Source organism: Meleagris gallopavo, chromosome 7 (genome assembly GCF_905368555.1).
Source record: "Meleagris gallopavo chromosome 7, MGAL_WU_HG_1.1, whole genome shotgun sequence".
NCBI lineage: Eukaryota > Metazoa > Chordata > Aves > Galliformes > Phasianidae > Meleagris > Meleagris gallopavo.
In genome coordinates this window covers 32,312,670-32,335,360 of record NC_139410.1, presented here as the reverse complement: position 1 = coordinate 32,335,360, position 22,691 = coordinate 32,312,670, and the positions used below count along the sequence as shown (strand labels likewise).

General features: G+C 38.2%; 1 protein-coding gene across 3 annotated transcripts in view; it reads right to left on the bottom strand.

Annotated features, from left to right (window-relative positions):
- KYNU (kynureninase) overlaps window positions 1-22,691 on the bottom strand; it is a 53,583-nt gene that overhangs the window by 4,257 nt on the left and 26,635 nt on the right. For all 3 annotated transcript variants that reach the window (XR_014884435.1, XM_085228277.1, XM_085228278.1), the window contains 4 exons: window positions 17,849-17,947; window positions 17,033-17,106; window positions 1,956-2,008; window positions 405-490 (listed from right to left, as the gene is read on the bottom strand). Coding sequence is in view for 2 of the 3 variants with exons in the window: in XM_085228277.1 (XP_085084403.1) it covers window positions 405-490; window positions 1,956-2,008; window positions 17,033-17,106; window positions 17,849-17,947 (312 nt within the window). In the remaining variant the exon portion in view is untranslated. The remainder of the gene's footprint in view (window positions 1-404; window positions 491-1,955; window positions 2,009-17,032; window positions 17,107-17,848; window positions 17,948-22,691) is intronic.

Sequence of the window (22,691 nt, the reverse complement as noted above, 5' to 3'; positions counted from 1 at the left end):
CTGATACAGTCCTTTGGGTTTACATGATTTCCTCCTACAGAAGTTTCTTCTGGTGTCCTTCACATGAATTGCATAGAGACAAATCCTAACTGCCTGCATTGGATAAGCTACCCTTTGAATTGACCCCCTAAAAGCCCCAGCAGTCAGACCTGTACAAAAACTGAACAAGCAAACCATGTGTATCCCAAATCTGACAGCAAAGTTTATGGGAATAGTGAAGAAACAAGTAAGATTTGTAAAGACCTTGGTTTCCCAGGGTTGGATAACTTTTGGTTATTTGTTTTCACCCTACTTGGCTTTTTAGCTTTTCTGGACTTTTAAAAGGGAGACAGCAATAAAGTCCATAACATTCATTTAACATTTTATATTTGCAAATTCAGGCTCAAAATAAAGCAGTTACTTACCTCTAAACCAGCTTGGAGAGAACAGACTAGTAAAATTGGAGGATTTGATAACCGAAATCCATTAACTCCTTTACTTAGTTGTAATTCTGGAAAATGAATAATTTATGTTAGTGTTTTTGATTTCCTCCTTTTAATGAATTGGACCTTATCTTGAAGTCCATCCTCATGCAATAACACATTTCACTAACGTGGCCTGTAGGAATCGCTCATTAAAAGGAAATAGTAATCTATTCACAGCTAATACTTTTAACTTTGAGAGAAGCCCAATTTTATCTGGCAGAAGACCTCATTAGTAGCTTCATGGGAGCTAAAAAACTGCAATTAATTTGTTTAAATGGTGTGTGTTAAAACCACCTTTACACTTGAATCTCTTTTACCACTGGCATAAACCAGAGAAATTCCAAGTCAGCAGAGGCACGCTCGTGCGAAGCTGCGGTGCACGGTCAGGGAATCACATCCCTTGACTTTATTAAACTGACGAGACACGTGGGAGCATGCATTTGCAGCTAAGTGTAGCTTCAGGCCACGTACAGAAGTTGCATAGACTTTAGGCTGTGAAATTTCACGAAATCTATTTAATAAAGCCATAAAGCTTCGCTGTAAGTTCTGTGTCATCATTTATATTTCATGCTCCAGCACCAGAGGATGCTGCGGAGGAAATGCTCTTCATGCACAGCAGACTGGCTAATTTTATAATGATTATTGCCCAACTTCTGCCTCTGAACTGTCCATGCAAATGGATAAGCAACATTCTTCTTCTAACATTATTTCAAGGTAATTTGTATCTTCTGCTGGCTTTGTATAGTGCCACTCCTAAGTTTGGTCAGAAAAGAATCAGACTGAGACTATTAGTGAGGTGTTCACCAGCCAAAGTCACATCAACAGGGGCCATAGAAAATTAAAAGTATATTAAAAACAAAACACGTTATATTAAAAAAAAAAAAAAAAAAAAGCAGCTCCTTCCTCATCCTGATCTCCCAGGATAGTCTCTCTGCCATGATTTTAAATGGAGCCAAAGAGTCTAGCCGTCAGATTTAGAAAAAAAACCTCCTCATTTCATTGTGCTCTAGGACAATAAATATTGAGCCTATTTCACAGCAGGTTTTTTTCTGTCTTATATTCCCTCAATTGTTAGTGCAAAAGATCCAGAGATGTTAAAAAAATTAAAGCAATTGCAAAATTTATGTCCGGCTGCTTTACTGTTTCCCATTAATTCCAGTGGAATTAATCCTAAATATATTATCCATGTGAATAGTAACAGATCCTCACTCAGAACCTTATGAGTTTAATGCATCAAGGTGATTCAAGTCTTTCATCCATAATCTATGCCTGTATCTTATCAGCAAAGTGTCTGGAAATGGATAGTCAGACACACATGTCCAAATTTATTTTATTGACTGTACAGTACTATATATCTGGGATAAGTCTAGCTGAATACCTTTAATGTAAGCAAGAAAACACAGAGGTTCATCCTTTCTGTTCAAACTTAGGTAAAAACTATGTTGTTTGTGATAAACATACAGGTAAAATTGAAGGTGTAAAAGTACATACTGTTTTCCATGAGGAATCGTGTTTTGAACTCATGACCCCACCAGCCGATTAACCTAGAATTTTATAAAGTAGATGAGTAGCAATCTTACTATAATATCTTTTAACTTACGTTTCAGGAATAAGAAATATATACACTTTTAACGGATTGCAATTCTAACAATGACATAAAAAAGCAATAAATTCTATAAATAGATAGCTCTAAATACTTAATTTTACTGTTTAGAAGTTTCCCTTTGACAACTAATGATAAAATGTACCACATCTTTCAAATTAACTATTGATTTCTAAGAATAACCATTTTGTAGGAATTCATTTTGCAAAATGAGAAATAGAACAGAAATATTTCCTCAGTTTTGTTCCAAAGCATTTAACATAAGCCCCCAAATTTACTTTATTGAACACGGAAAGCTAAAAGGTGGTATAAGATCCAACTGAAGGAACTAGTGATGGGCAGCATACCGCCAACTAAATAAAGACTGTGTTGGCATTGCCTTCTCCATACTATGAGATAGCCACATGAGTCCTGTACTAAGTTTTTCGACTGAACCGTTCTTATTACTGAGAAAAGATGCTTCAAAAAGAAAAACAAATCAATTTAATCCAGAAATCAGTTATTTAGATAACATCCAGGAAAAAATAAAATGAAAAGATATTAGTTTGAAAAAAAATTAGCCAAGCTTTTAAATTAAGTTGACATTAGATTATTAATATTTCTATATTTGTTGAGAAATACCCTCAAGGACATTGCTATAAACAACTCACTGAAGCAGATGGAGGGACTGGACCACCTGGTGTCCAGGACACGTCAACCTATACTGCAGACAAAATCAACACTTCAAAACAAAGGACTGTCGGCCCCACGTCCCCTGGGTTGTGTCCTTCTTGACTGGAAACATCAATGACTAATTATGTCAATATTAATTGAAACTTCCCAAACATCAGTGCTATTACAATATTAGAAATTTCTTCCTGACCTCCTGAGCTCTCCAAAGAGAGACAAACAGACACCATTTCCTTCAAAGCTTTGGCTTTGCTCGGTTTCTTCTATGTCAGGTAGCAGGGCTGTTAGAAATAAAACCTGTTCTAAAATCCTAATAGGAAAAATCTATAAGAGAAACCACATGGGAGGTCAGCATTTTCAGAAGTAAACAAAGAAAAAGAAGAGCATTGACTATCTCTCTCTGAAGCAGGAACACTTCTTTGCAGCACGTTAAGAAGTGTTTAGCTCTACAGAATGAAGACCACATTTGAGTAGAAGACTTCTGATCTGAATACTGCATAGTGTAAAATAAAGTACTTTGTACTTCTGTATAACAACATAGGTTTTATGTTTACTTCTATGAAAGGCTCTGAGCTGCATCTAAACATGATGTATACAGAAAAAGCATGGATTATTTTTTTTTATTGTTGTGTGATGTTTTTACTATTCTAAGGCCCATGAAAATCAATAGTGCAATATACATTCATTTCAAATGAGATACTCTATTGCCAAAATGAATATACCCAATATAAAATATACTGCTGCTTCTGCCCAAGTGCCTTAGTTAGTGATGCTTTGAATCATAAAAGATATTTCAACTATTTAATATGCACTGTATATCTATAGGACATTTCACTGCAGATCCCAAATACTGGATGTTACTACAACGTACTAGTAATGTCAGTAACACACACTACATGAATTTCTAAAGTTTTAAATAGCAGAAGAAAATGTGAAATACATTTGGACTGTTACTCTCTAGCAAGGAAAAATAAAATACAGTGTCCCATGTGGACCACATCATACAGTTAAAGAAAAACATCAACCAGACTTCTGCCCCAGTAAAACTCAATGGAAAGCACTCTGGTTGTATTTGGAAAGCTCAGAACTCGCTAACTCTGAAGCTGGCTTAAAATCAGACCTCTGCTGCAGCACCGCGTTTGCATCTTGGAAACTGAAATTTCAGAACTTTTCCAAAATGACAGAGTACATGATTTTTTGAAGACAGTTTTAGCTTTCTTGCCCTTTTCTACCATAACATTGACAATTTTTATTATATGTGTGTGTGTGTGTCTGTGTAAAAATTGGCTGTTCTAGATCTTTAAAGGTGTCACTACAGGATGTGCACTTTGAAGCAGCTCTGTTCTTACACTATCATTGATCTAATAGCCCATATGGATGTCATTTTATTTGACATTTAATCTGACAGGCTTCAAAGTGTGGACTCCCAACAAAATCTTCATAAATTGGCAATTTGCTGTTTACCACTTCCTGTGAGAAAAAAAAAAAAAAAAATTGAAATGAGGGTTGCTGCTGCTATGCCAAATTTCAACCTGTTATGATGGGAAATAGCTAAGGTGTTAAACCCCAAACATAAGGCTTTGTAAATGCTCTCTAAAAATAATAGGCAATAAAACAGCACGTTAAGATGCTTCAGTAAAATCTCTTGCTAAAGAGTCATTACTCTGAATGTAAAATGAGTATTTTGAAATGCAATCACCATTTTGATTATTCTAATTTCAAAAACAGACACCAAAATCTAAACTAATTTTGAATTCCCAATCATGATCTTTACAAAATATTTAATATAGAAGGCTCTTGAACCTGTCTAATATACTCTTGTATTTAAAAACACCTTAGAATTTGATGTAACTGGACTTGAGAGTTAAAACTGTGTCCAGTTTTGGGTTCTACGGTCCAAGAAAGACAGGGAACTTCTAGAGAAAGTCCAGCAGAGGGCCACAAAGCTGATGGAAACCTGGAGCATCTCCTGCGTGAAGAAAGGTCTCAGAGACCCGTGCAGCCTGGAGAACATGACTGAGGATTCTTATTGGTGCTTATAAATATTTAAATGGTGGGAGCTAAGAGCACGGGATTAGGATTTTCCTGGTTTTGTCTAGAGATAGGACAAGGGGCAATAGGCAGAAACTGGAACACGGGAAGTTCCATACTAGTGCGAGGAGGAACCTTGTTACTGTCAGAGTGATGGAGCACTGGAACACGCTGTCCTGAGAGGTTGTGGAATCTCCTTCTCTGGAGATATTCAAATCCATCTGGACATCCAGGAACCTATACCAGGTATCCAGGTGCTCCTGGAGCACTCCTGCAGCTAACTTTTTCTTCAGCACTAAAAATAAACATGAAACCCACTGCTGGCATGTTAAAAAGGAGAGTAAGTTAGAGCAGGAAGAGCTGTGTGTTTTCTGTGGGGTGTGTACATTTATATAAAGTTAACTTTCATAGGAAACAATATTTAAAATAACACATGTTCTGTTTTATCCCACAAAATAAACCCATATCTTTGTGCTTCAAAAGCACAGGGACTTTCCCGGTAAATTCTGCCATTCTCCAATCTGTGCACAGAAGTCATTTTTAAACAAGCAACATGTAATTTAAAGCAAACAGTTACTTTGTGTAACATTATGCAAGAAGTCACCGTATCATGAATACTCCTGAAAGATTTTTCATATTATTCACTTTACCCCAGAATGTTCTCTTATTTTTCAAATCAATGAACAAAGATTTGCTGGGTTTGGAAATGACTCCAGAAAGGAACGGTACCCTCTCATTTAACTCTACTCCCTTTAAGAGTATTTACACCAGGGAACAATCTCCTCAATAAGCATTTTTATTTAGCTCATTTCCCTCCTTCATATCTGCATCCATTAGACTAAAGCACTAGTTGTTCATAACTTAAGCCACCTCGTTTGTAGTTACATGAATGATGCAAAAGCGTGGGCTATAATGATCATGATGCATGTGCAGCGCAGACATCAAAGATCATCCAGTTAAAAAACAGAAAATATATAAAAAAAAAATTCCTCTGACCTTTGTGTCGAAGTTACAAACGATCGTTCTACCCATTATAATTTACAGCCTGAAGCAGCACAGCTCTCATTTCCCTTCTTCACAAGAAGAAAAATAAACTCTTGAGTAGTGATACAGAAAACAAGGAAAAATTATTAATGCATTTTGACTTGCGCAGTCCAGGGCAATGCACTGGAAGCATCCTTTCATTACATTGTGTGAGAGATCATTTTAAGTCCATGAGAAAGCACATTAAAGAGCTGCAATGGGAATGCAGTGTGAAATTAGTAGTAAGCTACATCACATTTGCTGGCTTCACCACGCATGCATTTCTTCACTCCATAGTCAGGTCATAATGCTATCTAGAAATTTTACATGCATTGCTTCCACAGTGTCTATGTTAGGAGCATATACCAGCAAACCAGGCTCTATTGTACCACCTCACAAAGCCATAATACATACTACTATGCAACCACTATTGGAAAACTGGGAGCAAGCGAGAAAAGAAAAGGAGTAAGGCAGCATGCATGCTCCCACCCTCCCAAATCACACACTAACAATGTACAACACCGTCTCTGCTGCCAGGGGACCACCTACCACAGGGGTGATGTTGAAGCACATGGAACTGGACCATAAGAACATAGATTTCACCAGCCTGGAAGTAAGCTTGCTTCCCACAACCTCTAAGCACAGACATGATCCCCAGGCTCAATAGCTGAGACACAGTCTTTGCATTCTAGTCTGCATTAATTTTACTGCAGTCTTTAACAGCAATTACTTTAAATTTCAATATCATATTGTATTAATTGCATTGCAAGTGCAGGAGTATGATTGCATTTGTTTGGATTCAATGCCAAAATTTAGAATAAATAGTGTTGGGAATCAGCTCTCCTAAAGAAAGCAAATAGAGAAGATGCTCATTACTTTACATAGCATATTTTTGGCTCGCTGACTGAGTTTGAGGAGTTTCAATTTTCTTATCACAGACTTCTCTGATCGCAAATGAGTAATTTCATCGTTCTATGCCTCAAGCCTTCAGATCCAGAAATACCGCTCAGTATTGCCCTAACTCTCTGGTGAGTGGTAAGAATATACACGTTAACATGGTTTCATATACTTAGTAATGAGGTTCGTGTAAGGATGGAGAAACAGATTTCCTTAGAGTATTTTATACTGATTTTTTTTAAATACAGATGGGAAGAGGGAAGCTGTAGGCAATGGCTGATGCTACTCTTTCTCCTCCTCTCGGCCTTTTCCCAAATTACTCTCTCAGGCTCAAAAGTTGTTGCCAATCTCAGGTTTCTGTTCAGCTCAGAATTTAATATTTTTTTTTATCCATGTCATTTAACAGGCTTTTATGGCAAGAAAGAAAAAAATATATATATTTTTTTCCTTTGCTTATTGCTACACGTTTTAGAGCTGTTCTGAAATAAAACAAATTTGCATAGTAAGACAACATTATTCAACAGTCACGTTTGAAAAGAGAGCTTGCTAAACAAACTCCCATTAACCAAGCCTGTCCCAGTCTTCCTGCACTCCAAAGCAAGGTCATGCTTCAACCCAGGTCTTCACTGCTGACAGTTTGCTGGAAGGGAGTAAAATACTTACATTTCACGTAGGCTTGAGGGGTCTGTTTAATGAAATTAGAAAATAATTGTGAATTAACACCCAGTTTCATCATGGAGATGCAGAATTCAAAGATTTTAACCCTCACAAACAAGTGAAATTCTTCAGATGCTGTGAAGCTGTCGGTTATGAGCATTCTTCATAAGGAACATACTGAGGTGAGGATCCGCATGAGGAGTTAGCAACGAGTCCCCATTGGGCTCTGGTAATGTTTGCAAACTTAACTCTCACTATCTCCTTCAGAAAACCTTGCTAGGATTGCCAAAGCTATATTACGGAACCTTCCTGCCCAAACCCGACTTATATCTATTTAGTCATCCTTTTTCCCAAATGATAAGAATGGACTTTTTTTTTTTTCCCCATTATTCTCTTCCATCCAGTGGCTATAGTTAATTTTAAGCAGAATCTGTTGTTAAAGAATTTGTAAGGCTCAGGTAATTACTAGCCTCAGACTTATGAATTTTCAGACTTCCAGACGCTGTGATGCTTTTCAATTTATTACCTAATTATTAAGCACATGCAACTTGTGAGCAATGCCATGCATTATAAACAGACCAGTTTCTTAGAGCTTAGTGGAAAAACAATCAAATCCTTATGAAAAGTTGTTACTGTGGAAGTAGTAACTTTTCATGTTTAATATCAGTGAGGCTTCACTTTGGCAAATGACCAAAGTAACATGACTGCATTAGGGGCTAATAGTGTGATATTTCTATTCAGTAGCTTGCATTTTTGGTATCAGCAAAAAAAAAAAAAAAAAAAAAAAAAATACTTTGAGGACTGTCTTTGGTTTAAAAACAGAAATTCATTTTCTGCCTACCATCAAAATTTTTTGACTTATCATGAAAAGCCAGTTTCATAATGGACATAATGACATTTATTGAGAATATAGCTGCAATAGCCGAAATGACAAAATCCTCCAAGCTCTTCCTCCATCTTTTTTTTTTTTTTTTTTCTTCCTCCAAAGGTAACCAGGCAGCTCTCAGCTCCTGTGCTCTCAAGGGTGGGGAATTCAATGCAGCTGTTGCCACAATTAGAGAGACTCTTGGGTGAAAAACTGAGGCCGTTCAGTCAATCAAGCACAAGTTGATTTACGGCTGGTAGGTATTTGAAGACAGAGGTTGCACATGCTCCTCTTGCATCGATTTTTTTCCTTGTTAGTCTTTTAGGCTTGACACAAGTGGGAATACACCAATTTCAACATGTCCCTCCATATTACCCCTCCAGGTTAGAAGGAAAGGAGATTGAGCTCACTTCTGCAGCAAGAGACAAAGTGCAGAGGAAGAGGAATGGCTGCCACTGTCCTGAGTGCGATCAGGGCCAGGAGGACTGACAGCTCTGCACCAAACCTTGTGATGAGGGATGATAACTTCATTTGCCATCATCAGGCAAAAGGAAAGCACGATCAAGCAGCACTCAAAATTGTGGGCTAAACTAAATTCTGGGAAAAGTTCTTACAAAAACAACAAAAAACAATCCCTCTAAGGCTAATGAATTAAAAACTTAAATCAGCTTATGAACAACTATTAGCACAAAGTGCTCATATATCACTTGCGCTAGAGAAATATCAGATCTGCGAAAAGGGGAAATACAGCCAACAGTATGCTAACACACTTAGCAGAGGTAAAAATCAAATATTCTCCCTTGTATCAGAAATTAAAAATCAAGCAGGGAGCCAACTAGCGTATAGATATATTAATAAAGTTCTCAGCTATTTTTATAAAGTATTGAATAGTTCCCAATTATATTACGGTAGTAGAAACAGCATATTGCATTCTTTCAGATTTCAGTAAATTTTTCTAGGCTGTTTCAAACAGATTAAATTAAACAAGAAACAGAAGCAACATTCCCTCCAAGAAATACTTCTAACTGTTAATTCTGACTTAAAGGAGAATTGGATGGTTTTGATTATTTTGATGCATTTACTATACGGTCTCCTCAATCCCTTGAATGGATCTTTGAGGGGATAATATCTAGATAGATTTCTAAATAATAAATGTACCTGACTGAACTATTATATGAAAATTTAAAGATCTGGGAAGATGTGCTTCCTTGAGTCTTTGTTGTTTTTGAATATAGCAATCACAATATTAATGCAAGACCTTTATCATACTGGAATCCTTATTAGCTAAAATGCAAGAGTTATCACCTCTGCTCTTTGCCTGAAACAAAAAGCAATCTACATTAGATGAGCGGTTTTGTTCTAAATGTATGTCGGAGATTGGAACTAATTAAATTCAAAGTTTTAAGCATCAGAATAGTTGCAATGGAATGTTGTAGTTGTATTATCAAACATTTAGTCACTAAATGCCACTGAAAGATTCAAACTGATGTTATTGAGCTGAAGTCTAAGACGAGAAATTAAGGGAGCTCCCAGATTGGATTCAAACTTGGAGAAAGAAGGAGACAAGAGAGGAATATATAGCGTCCCTTACAATATCGCACTTCCCTTCAGGCACCAGAGTGAGCACAGGTATCTGCATGGAGTCACAGCCAACCCTGAACCTCATAGAATCATCGTAGAATCATGATTTGGGTTGGAAGGGACATCGAGGATCGTGAAGCTCCAATTTCCCCATCCCCCTCCCCCCTTACCCCTCTACCCACAAGCAGGGCCATCAACCTCCACATTTAATACTAGACTAGGATGCCCAGGACTCCATCCAACCTGGCCTTGAACACTCCCAGGGATGGACGGGGCATCCACAGCCTCTCTGGGCAGCCTGTTGCACCATCTCACCATGCTTATAGTAAAGAACTTCCCGTGATATCCAACATAAATATCTGATATCTTCCCTCCTTCAGCTTAAAACCATTTCCCCTTGTTCTGCTATTATTTACTCTTTCAAAGAGTTGACTCCTTTCCTTTATCTAAAGGCTCCCTTTAGATATAAAAAGGCTGCAATGAGATCACCCAGCAGCCTTCTCTTCTCCAGCTGAACAAGCCCAGCTCCCTCAGCCTGTCTTTGCAGGGCAAGTGCTGCAGCCCTCTGACCATCTTTGAGGCCCTGTCTTTGGTCCTTCTCCATCAGTTTTTTCCTCCCTGAGCAAGAGTGCATACTGAAAAGTAAAGAGTAAGAGAAGCATAAGAGAGGAGATAATATCTCAGTGACCTAAGGTATGCAAAGGTAGCTTGCCTTCCATTTTGTTGTATGACACCAATGTGAGTGCTATGTCTCAAGAAGCTCATTCAGCAGGAAGGAAGCCAGCTCACTGCATTCCCTTACTAGTAGAATTAAGGCACAGCAGAAAAGAGCGTTCAGAACTAACTGTCTCAAGGATGAGATTGGAGGTGCAAAGAGCAAGCAGCCAGCAACACATATCTTTTGAAGTGGGAAAAAGAGATCACAGCAGCCATAGACTCCGAGGAGAGCCCCAGGATTTCTTCCTCGCTAGTTAATGGGGATGCAAGAGTTGCCCTTAGGCTACACTCACTTTTCCACCAGCCTAAGCCTGTTGGGTTCCTTTCATGTGTTCAAGCAGTTGTGACTTACACCAGCTTATGAGAAAAACTTCACGCTTCAGATGGGAAATTGCCCCTGTGAGAAATGTAGTGCCTCTCCTCTCACTTTCAAGGGTAGAGGTGGGAAGGGGCCGTGACAGAGCAGAACAAGTGGTTTGTGTCCTGCCAGCATGGTCCAGAAGGAGAGATTGAAAATAAATTGGAACTGGCTCTGATCTATCATGTACTCTGGTATTAGGTAATGAATACCATAAAGAACTAAAAGAATTTGACCAGTATCAGGAAAAAAAACACTGTGAGAAGAATGCTTGAAAAGACATCTCTTCATATTGCTGGAGTTTTGGACAAATGAAAAAGCAAGTGATCAGGCCAAGGTTTAAATACACATAAAATCCCCAAATCTGCCTGTAAGATATCTGTAGATGTCTGCAGCCAAAACAACCAATGCTATAAATGCTGCTTGCGAGAATACATGACTCAGAGAGGCTAAGTGCTTTTGTTTGCCTGTTTATCTCTGCTTATTTCAGCATTTTGATGCCTACAGTCAAAAGCAGATATCAGTTCAGCACCATGCCTTTTAAAGCTCCTGTACTTGAGAAATATAAATGGAAACACGTCTCTGATTTTCCACACGCTCTATTGCTAAGATTAAGAATTCAAAACTTACAGTAAAGGTCTGTATATCGTGGGAGGACACAAAGGGAATGATAACAGTGCATTACTTTCCTACACACTCCAGCTGCACTATAGGGGATGCATACTTGATATCCAGCAACTTTGCTTGTACATAATCCCTTGAATTTACAAGGAGACACACACGCCCTCTCTTGCAGACCTTAAAACCTAAACAAGGCAGTGATGACAACACATAAGGAAACACCTTCAGGGAGGAGAAAATGGAAGGATTATTTATAATGAGAAAAGAAGCAAGACTGCTTGAAGATGAAGCTTAATTACAAGGGAAGATTTGAAGGAAGATAGAAAAAGTTTGACAAAGAACAAGCTAAAAATCATGGCAGTGACATAAAAGGATGCACAGAACTGAAAAGATGAAAGTGGGAATGCACATTAACCTCTCTTTTTTGTCCCAAAGACTTATTCCAAAGTTAAAAAGTACTACTGGATATTTGCCATTCAGCTGCTGAATATGAGAACACACCCTTGCAGGCTCATCATGGCTCTAGATTGGCCTAATAAATCACTTGTCCCAAGACAATGCAATTAAGCCTAATTAGCCGATGCCTTTATTCCTAAACAGTCTTTTCCCAAGGGAGGTATTAACTTTTGGTTTCTAAATTAGCTCAAGGATCTAAATTGCTCTCATCTCCTTGGCAAAGAAACAGTTCCTTTCTACCTCAATACAGAACACTTCATGCACTCCGGGGACATGTGTTGCACTCCACAAAGACATTGCCTATACATCACTCCACAATTTGAGTGCACCACGACAGGCCCTTCTGCACACAGCAGCACAAGCTATCATCTGTGACCCCTGACTTTCCAACACACCGTGTTCAGTGCAGTGTGCTGGAAGTCTCAGCATTGCTTGTTCAGACCGACTTGGCCAGGCCAGGGTGCTCTAACAAGTTTTCAGCAGTGTCAAGATATTCAGATCTGACAGACTACAAGGGCAACAATTGGAACATCAGTCCCCTGCTCTCAGAAACATTTTAACCAACTTTATTTCTTTCTGGTACTGTAGTTGTAAAGCAACCTTCCCAACATTTCTGTTATTCTCCCTCACGCTTGACAATAATCACCTCACTCCAAAGCCATATTGCTCTCAACGTCAAAGAAGCTTCAGCTACTTCATTTGGGGATTAAGCAGCTCTAATTCTAAAAGGGATAATACGGTATCTCCCCAGAAATCGATAGAATAACTGAAGGAAAACAACCAGATCTATCAACCCTGGAAGGAACTGAGCAACTACTTCCAAAGTAGAGCAATTGGGAAGAGAGAATTTGGCATGGGAGCAGGGTGGGGACCAGGGAGAGGAGGGAAGGGGAGACATCAGGCACTGACACAGCTTACATTTATCACATATCACTGAAATAGTTCACCTACCAAAGACATGCAGGTCTACATAAAAAGGTAGAGAGAAACCTTTTGTCCTCTGATATTTTCAATTTTCAAGAAATTCAAAAGAAAAGAGATCTAAGAGAAACGGTTGATTTTTCACCTCAATGTACGAAGAACTTGTCTGAGGGTATCTTGTCCTTCTCAAAGGTACTATGAAATGGTTGCTTTTTTTTTTTAATTTTTTTTTAATTTTTTTTTTTTTTTTTTTTTTTTTTTTTTTTTTTTTTACCCTATAGCAAAAGCAGACGTGATTTGGACATCAGCAGCTTCCTGCACATACAACACTTCTTCACATCACTCAAACTTTTCATTTTTAACCTCTACCTGCTGCTAGTCTGTGCTGAAGTCTTGATAAATCCTTTTGCTTTAAACGCTAGGCTGTGTACAGTTTTCATTTAATCCTCTGCCAAGTCTTATCTATTATTCTCCCGACTACTTTACATACATTTATTTCCCTTTCATCTTTTTAAATTGTGCCTTACTTTTTCTTACAAGGATTCAGAGAAGACTTTTGTTCCGTTCCTATCTCAAGACTCCGAGAGTTTGTCCCCTACCCATCCCTTATGTCAGCTGACAGCAGGATTAAGCTCATCATGCATTCACAGCTGCTATGAATACCTGGCTGCTGCTGTACCATATATCCTAGGTGCTTGCAAACTTTCACATTTCTGTAAAGAATCATAGAATCATTAAAGTTGGAAAAGACCGCTAAGATCATCAAATCCAACCACCACCCCCCACCATGCCCACTAACCATGTCCATAATGCAGCTAACCTGCATGGCAAATTATCATTATCCTTCTTTTCATAAATGGAGAAATTGAGAACTGGGGAAAAAAAAAAAAAAAAAAAAGGTTTCTGTGAGCTCAAAATGCAAGTCAAGCTGATTTTCAGTATTAGTCTGTCACCTTAGTGTTGCCTTTGTCTTGGAAATCTACACAACAGAATTCAAATGGAAATTTAGTAGCCTGGGATCAGCATGCAGCCAGTGGTCAATGCATCAGCAGTGTTCCGTACTCTGCCCAGGTCTACTGCCACAGAGAAATGGCTCTAGCACAATTAGCCAAGAATATATTGCTCTGTGATATATGTGATATAGATAGAACAGGTATTAAAAAGAGCCATTCAAGTAATAAAATGGACTTCAAAGGAGCTGAGATCATGAGAGAATAGGGATATATGGGGCCCATATATGTCAGATTGATTAAATTTTACTACTGTGGGAAGAAAGATAGTGGACTAGTGAAGGACTGCCCAAAATACTCAGGTACAGATATTAATTAGGATAGTTACAAAATGTAACTTTTAAAGTCATGGCCCTGCTATGAGTTAGAGGACCATACCTAGCTAAGCTGAAGCGCAGGATAGTGTTTGGTGACACAGAAGAAGGGGACAGATAAGCTTGTGCTGCCCATACCTTCCACCTTCTGATCACCAGGCCCAGGGATCAAACCCAACTCTTGAACTGGTGAATTACTAATTTCAGAGAAGCTAGTGGGAAGCTTGTGCGTAAATAGAAGTGAGACTGGTGATTATTTCAGTCTCTTGGGACATGGTATTACTGCACAATGCAGGTTTGGAGGTGTTAGATTTGCAGTTAGGCTGCCATAACGCCTCCGTTTGCAGAGATCAGTCCTGAGATGGCCCTATCTGCTGTGAGAAGGCTACTAAAAAAATTAATAAATCTCTCTTTACATACACATATGCATAAAGATAGAATACAGAAAGCAGCAGAGTTTTCACTGTTTTCTAGTCCAGGGAGCAACTCTGGATGGAACAACCTCTGTGGGGAATATAGCAGCCATACCTACAACACCAATGTCCATTTGCTTGCAATGTTCATATTAGCAAGACTCTGGGCACAAGGAAAAAAGCACACATATGGAAATAAAGGAAATTAAAACAACAACAAAACACCTTTAAGTGCCTTTGATGAAAGGCAGTAGCTGTGCTTACGAGTGTCTTAGTAAAGAAATATGGATTAAGTTGTTTAATTTCCACTAAGTACCTAAGTCCTTTTTGCCCCAAAGTAATAGAAAAAAGCACTTGGCAAACATTCTGGGTTTTGTCTCTCTGAATTATGGCCAGAACATATTTATATTTTTTTTAATATTAAAATATGATATATAATTCCAATAGATAAATAACTACCTAGTCAATAACTTCTAAAAAATATAAAGGTTGAAACAAATCCATAGAAGTGGGTAAAGTGACATCCATAATGCTGATCATGAGCAAAAAACCAATATCTCAGGTGCTTTAAATGACAAAGGGCTATCAGCTGGAATGGAATTTAATTAGCCTTTATGTGTAGATGTGGTGGAAGTGAAGAAAGTGTTTAGTGCTTCGGTTTTGAATGAAGTTGTCTGGCCACTGGGTGTCATCCTTGATTCAGACGACAGCCAAAGACTTTTTTTAGATTCAACATAAAAACTGCAACTTCCAGAGCAGTTAAATTCCACTCTATTTGATTGTACAACATACAGCAAATTGCTCTGCATTTAAATCAGCTATAAAATTGAATACTTTGACAAAGACAAATTCTCCTTTGTCTCACTGTCTTATTTGGAAACCTGAAAAGGCTGGTTTGGTAGGGAAGAGGAAAAAAAAAAAAAAAAAAAAAACAGGGTGTATTAGCTACAAACAGTTTTGAGAGTGATTATCAAATCTTAAGAAATATGAAGTAACTGTGATTAAATAATGCAGAAGGTCTACACAGGAAGCTTGGAATCATATTCTTAATTGAGTCTCAGGTTGAAAAAACTTTCATACAAGCATTTGTATTTAAGGCATTCAGCATCCAGATCCAATACACAAGTTAACAATTATGTATGAAGAATAAGTTCAGGAAAAACCTGCTTTTAAGCCCTTCCCTACACTACCAAGCCAGTACCCTCCCTGAAGTTCCAATGTTTCATCAAGGAGGAAGAAAGACTTGAAGTTCTTGAGACTTTTCTCATTCATTCTATTGCTATTCTGTGATTTCCAGTTGGTCCACTTTTTCCACCGCTGCATAGCATCTTCCCTACATCCCACAGCCAAAGCAGGAGGCCAGGAGACCAAGCCTGCACCTGCTGACTAAGGGTGGACTAACAGACACCTTTCCAGCAGCGCTATCCCAATATCTGGAATATTTTGCCAGCATTCACACATGAAGATCAAATCAGCTCACAGCAGGTCATATGTCATCCTAATGAGTTTTCTGTTATGGGTGACTGAGAAGAACTTATCTGCGTTATTTTGTTATCTCCTGAGAGTCTAGACAGTCTGAAACCAACACATAGCACAGCAAAGCTGTTTATTATAATATTATTTCTCTGAAACCTGATTTAGTTTGCCTTCCTCAAGCTAAAATGAAAGCAAGTGCCAGCAAATTCTCCAAGCATTAAAGCCAGACTGTGTTTACATTTGTCAATGCATTAAAAGTATTAATCCTACTGTTCTTAATATACATAAAGGGCAGACATCATGTTTTAAATTACAGGTATTTTTTTTTAATGCAGCTAACTTCAGTTCTGATAGCACAGCTTTTCCTGGATTATAAAGTCTTTGAGAGCACAGATCTCCATGTAATGCTTCCCAGCTTTACCAGTGGATATAATTTTAATGAAAACATGCCAGTATTAAAGAGCTATTAAGACACAAAGTTGAAATTGCCTTTGATTTTGTTCACCAATAAAATACTTCAATGATTAAAAAAATCCATTTTTAAAAAGAAGATATTAAGTATTCTCTTTACATTAAGCAATCTCACAGGCATGATTTGGGTTTCTTATTTTTAATATTATAAGCATTCTCTTTTATGATTACACTTAGTTTAGAATAGCAGACTTCAAGGAAAAAATATTGAAGATGTGAGTTCATACACTAACAATTTCAAAATATACCCAAATTAGCATAAAATAACCCTTCTGAGACAACAAAGTCAGATAACCAGATTACCTAAACTTGCACTACCCTCTTCATTAAGGCAATAAGTCAGCAACAAATATTAGTCTAATAATCTTCTTTGAAGCAGGGAATTTTTTTTCTGCATCCATCCATGCAAACATATTACAAGTCTATGATCAGGAATCCTGTATACCTTTGCAGCTCCCTTTATTTAAGTACAGAAATACACTTACGCTGGTTGAATACTCTGGGAATGCTTCTCATGAATGTAGGCAGCAGCGAGGCCTCCTGCTCCAGAATTTAAATACTGGAAAGAATAAATCAAAATATAAGCATCTTTTGTGCTCGTTATCTGTAATGTATAGCTTTTCTTACCTCACCCTGCTCTATAAAAGAGACTAATTTCAATATTTCTCATGGTTTTTAAAATGGAGATCTTAGCACTTGTCTCAAAGTGCTAACGTAGGTAGAAGTAGATGTATTTTTTCAAATTAGTTCTAAAAATATTCTTGGCTTACATATCGTATCTGAAATCTAACAGACAAAAGGCTGAAGCAGACCCACATTATAATATACAGAGAAATAATTCATTAATCTGTGTCTATTGATTCTCAATCTCAACAGAAAGTGAAGAAAGCTAATAGATACCCTGCTGCATGACCTGAAATTCTTTGAGTTTAGGGGAAATTGCTCTAATTGAGGGACAATTTACAAAAATCCCATAGTGGCAAGACTTCCTCCGTGTGGGAAATAAGAGGAGAGCCTTTGGTTCCATGGCCACAAATGTGAATGTGCATCAGGGCAGATGTCTAGCCACTGCTAGCATCTATCCACCAACATCCACTAACACTAACAACAAAAATTGCTGCTTACTTTTTGGAACTTCTCATAACAAAAGCACCACTAAAGTCAGTATCCTTCAAGAGATGTTGCAGCTGGTTCAAAGATTCAACCCAAGCTTTGAATAATAACATCTGAGGTATAGCTCAGACTCATCTTACCTCTATAAATGAGATTATAGAGGACCTCATACAAGGAATCTCTTTTACCTTGTAGGTGCACCAGCATGCAAAATCCACTCCCCAGTCATGCAAATGGAGCTCTATGTTCCCAACAGCATGAGCCAGGTCAAATCCAACAAAGCAACCCTGCAGGAAAGATATTTAATGTATTGCTTATCAAGATAACCAACACCTTAAAGTTACTTTGAAAAAGTATCTTTAGAGTTGTATGTATTGCTCTCTATACAGGCTTGATAACAAGTTCCATCATCTACATATTTTTTACTATGAATAAAAGCTCTATGCTGTAGGTATCTACCAAAACTGTGAATTGTTTTATGGGCTTGTCTTCAAGGACACTTGGAGATAGTTTAGATTTCTATTTTTTTTTTCCCCTCATACAGTAAAGTGGAATCACTTGAAATAAGCACTCAGAGAAGCTGTAGGCAGAGGAAAAATAGGAATGTACATAATGACATTATTCAGAGATGAGCAGTTAGATTTTACTGTTTTCTTATGTTTAAAATCCCCTCAATTTTCAAACCCTGGTGTTGCTCTTTGGGAATCCAAATTAGTGAGATAGCATCCTATGAGACATGTTGATTTTTAGGGATTTTTGTATTTCTTAACACACTACAATTCTCTGTTAAAAGTAATGTATTTTTACAACCAAAACTTGTGTGGGGCACTATGTAAGGAAGGAGAAAAAAAGACATAGAATGCAGATGTATAGGTCACAAATAGCAGTTTTACACACAAAACAGCCACTGGATGGCAGCATTCTTTAAACTAAGAAAGTCTTCTTAACTTTGCTATTTATTTAAGCACAGAGAAATAAAACTGCCTTTTGTGCCTAGACTACAAATAAAATGCTATTTTGCATTTTGCTTTAAAAACCACAAACAGCCAGCTTGAAAACAGCATGGTAGGCATAAGAGTGAGAGCCCAGGCTTCCAAAAAAAATCAGCATCCAATAATAAAACAAAGGATTTTTCTTTTTTTTCCAAGAATCTCTTGCTGTTTCTTGCACGAAGGGAGTCTGAACTGAATTATTTAAACAATACTTTGGTATATTTAATCCTCTGTATAAGATAGATAACAATTTGAATGAAGCAGCATTTTAAGAAGATCCAACGGTAATTCCAGTGGAGGAACTAGTGAAGTTATCAGCTGGAAAAACCAACCCAAAACGATGGGAAGAAGAAAATCCACTGCCATAGTATTTGCTTAATATAAGCATCTGCTATTAAACAGAACCAGAATTCCAATAAATATTCCAGCCTTCACACACACTGCAACTTGCCTTCATAGAGACGCTCAGGAGTAAGTTAGGACAAATCAACGTAAATGGTGAGGTTAATGCAGAGAGGCTGAAGTACAGTGGATGCCCATGGGAACACTCTCATTCAGAGATAAAATGGTTTAGGTTCAGAAAATAAGATACTAAAGCCAATCTGTTAGTGAATGAAAAAGCTTAAGACATTAACCCGGCTTCAAAACATCCGTTGTCTGGATTTAAACATTTACATGCATATGAACTACACCAATTTTTTAAAACTGCTATAAGAAATTCATTGGTTACAGTGAAAGACAGACATACTACAATATGTTAGGAGTCTTGGAGAATTAGTGTGGCAGCACATTAACAATATTAATACAGAAGTATTTGCTGCTCATGAAAAAAGTCAATAAAAAATGCAACCCTATGGTAAATGCTGTCTTGAATTCATGTGTTCCTTCCTTACATGTAAACGATAATTTCTACAATATATTTAAGTGCAAGATGAATAATTGAGAAAAGATAGTAGAGTGAAAATAAGAGAAGATGGTGAAGCACCCAGAGAAGCTGTGGATACCCCATACCTGGAGGTGCCTAACACCAGATTGGATGTGGCCCTGGGCAGCCTGATCTGGTGGGGGGCAACAAACACACAGCAGGGGGTTGGAACTGGATGGGCTTTGAGGTCCATTTCTACCCAAGCCATTCTGTGATTCTGTGATATGATTCTGTGACACCTGGAGGTTGGATGCCCTTGCAGTCACGGTAAATAGATGCTCCATAGCCAGAGCTACGCCTGTAACCTCAGTATGTCCCAGTGTTTCTGAGCACTGATGCCAGCTTGTAGGTGTTGCCTTGCATCAATGCCATGCACCTGCAGCCCACCAAGCAGACAGCCACCAGCATGCCACCCATGGGACATATCCTCAGCCATTTCAACCAATCCCCACTGTTTTGAAATGGTTTGGCAAATCCCACAGTGCGCCATTAAACTTCATGAGCCTGAGAACCTGGGTTCTGTGCTGGTTTCCTGCACCACCTCGGGAAATCCCACTCATGTTTTGCTCAAGTTGTCATCCCCAAAAACGATGATGCTGCTTGGCTTTCCTAGGAAGGCATCTGGCACGAGTCGCATGAACAGCAAATGTTTTGCCACACAGATTTCATGGAAGAAATAAAACAAACTGAAACAGCTCTCCCCACACACACCACACAGAGCAGGGACTGCGTGGGAACGTCACTTCCCCAAGCACAGGGAAAGCAGAGCTCTCCATCTGTTATGGGCAAAGCAAAGGACGCAAGCACTCCCCTGCCTCTTCCGTTTTATTTTAACATCTAAAAGTCATTCCTACAACGTGTCTGGGTAGCTGCTGATAACCAGCAGGTAACAACTCAGCATGGACAATGACATTTGCAGCGACGGAGAGAAATGACAGCCTCACACAAGCAAAGCTGGGACATTTAGAGTGAGACGGGAAAAGAAATGAAGATGAAGGATCTTAAATCTCCTCCTACTGGGACTCAAGAGATTAAAATACTTTACATACTGTACAGAGACAGTGAAAAGTACAATATAACTTATAAAATGAAAATCATATTTGAAAGGCAGTCTCCTAGAAGTCAGCCATTTCTTTGCTTGCAGAGGAATAAAACAACTAAATCTCCTGCAACCTCTACAGCAAGCACAGAAATGTGGAACAAGAAAAACTGTTACATCCTCTTTCAGCCTGCTGATGGGTCTCTAGCACAATACGCTGTAATTTTGATTTATCTGAGAGACCTAAGATGGAAAAATAGCCTGAGGTAATTTTTCAAGCTTAATTTAGTTCATTTAATATTTAATGACTTAATGAAGCTGTCTATGTGCAGAGCTTTCACTCTGGGAAGAATCTTAACGTACGTAGAGAACTTACGAAATTGGCTTAAAAAATGTAAAAGGAAATTGGTAACTTAATTCATAAATGATTGACCTCAAGGATCCTAGGACATTTTCCAGACCTCCAGAGCTTGTAGCTCAGACCTCTAGCTAAGCCCTGATGGGGTAAAGCACTACAGGACTTTATTTCAATTGTCCATTACAATAATTAAGACCATCTGTTGGACTTTTTTTTTTTTTTTCCCCTCAGCCACACCAGTTGACTAGTGATATTCTTCCCCCTCTTCTCAAATGACACTGTCTCCTATTGTCTTCTCAATTTCTTGTTGTCAGCTCTCCACAGCTTCATTACTTGTGCTCAGGAGCATGTGACCATTCACTACTCTTCAATACCAGTAAGGAGAGCCTTGTATTTCTGTTGTCAACATGACTTCTCAGGCACAGTCTTTTTTTATGTACATTTTAAAGGACTTCAGCTGTTCTATGTTAATGTCATGTATGAGACAGTCATTCTAACCACTGCTGGTTTCATCAGGTCCAGAAGCTCTTGAAGAAGAAATGGTCTTCAAGTTATTCCTGGGCTGACACACTTTCATAAGTACTATACAGAAAAGAAACCTATAGACATTATATGGATGCTAATGACTAATCCCATCAGGCAGTATTATCACATGTATCTAGCTCTGCTTGATCTGTTCCATGGCATTGGAATTTCCCTTTGAGTCACCAAGTTGACCTTTTAAGACACTGAAACATCTGCATGACAAAAAACACTCGGGGAGAATTCTGGATCCTAAGTTCTCATAACATTCCCTAACTGGTCCATAAAAGAGGAAAAGACAATAAAATAAAAGCAAAGTACTTCTTCAAACAGCATATGGAAAAGCCCTTGTGAAAAAAATAAAAATAAAAATAGCTGCTTATCATAACTACCTGGAATCTGCCCTAGATGGTTGAAATCTCAGTAGCCTCACTGTCCAGTGTAGTCAAGATTTGTTCTAGTTGACACTGCATGTCAAGTTCAACTTGTTTCAAAACTGAGGACCAAAAGCACCGGATTAAATCCAATCCAGGTTAGTAATCTGAACTCAAATTTCTTAAGCAGCAAAGGCTGTTTCCTTTTCATCACATCTCCTCCTCTCTCTAAGGCTGGGTCAGCAGTTGTTCCTTGCTCTCCTCTGGCTCAAGATCAGCTCCTAACATCAGTTCTGACCTGGGAACTGAGGAGAGGAGCCAATTGTGTTTGAGGACCCAGCATTTTGCTTTCAGTAACCAGAATCTCCAAAATCAAGAAGCAGCAGCTTACAGGAAAACAACTTACTGCTATTAACACAGCAAACTCTCCATGAATTGCTGATTTAATAGCTACTCAAGTAAATATTTGCAGTATGCTGATTGTTTAAGTGTGGTGAAACTGTATGTTAAAAAATAGTTTTGTATAAACATATAAACATCACTTAGCCCAGAGGCAGAATCCATAAGGATATGGAGCTGAATGTATCTGACAGTGGGGGAAAAACAAGAGCTGCCTTATGCTTTGCTTTTAAGGCTATCTAGTCACTCAAGCACTTCTACAGACTTTATTACTATACTTTAAACACAGTAACATTCCAGGTCATGAACGTACTCACTTCCCAGTCCAACACACACTATCCATGAACAGGTTAATTACTTGTGTGCACAGTTTATGTCTACATTCATTCAGAAACATTCACAGGGACACAGCAGCCCACGCA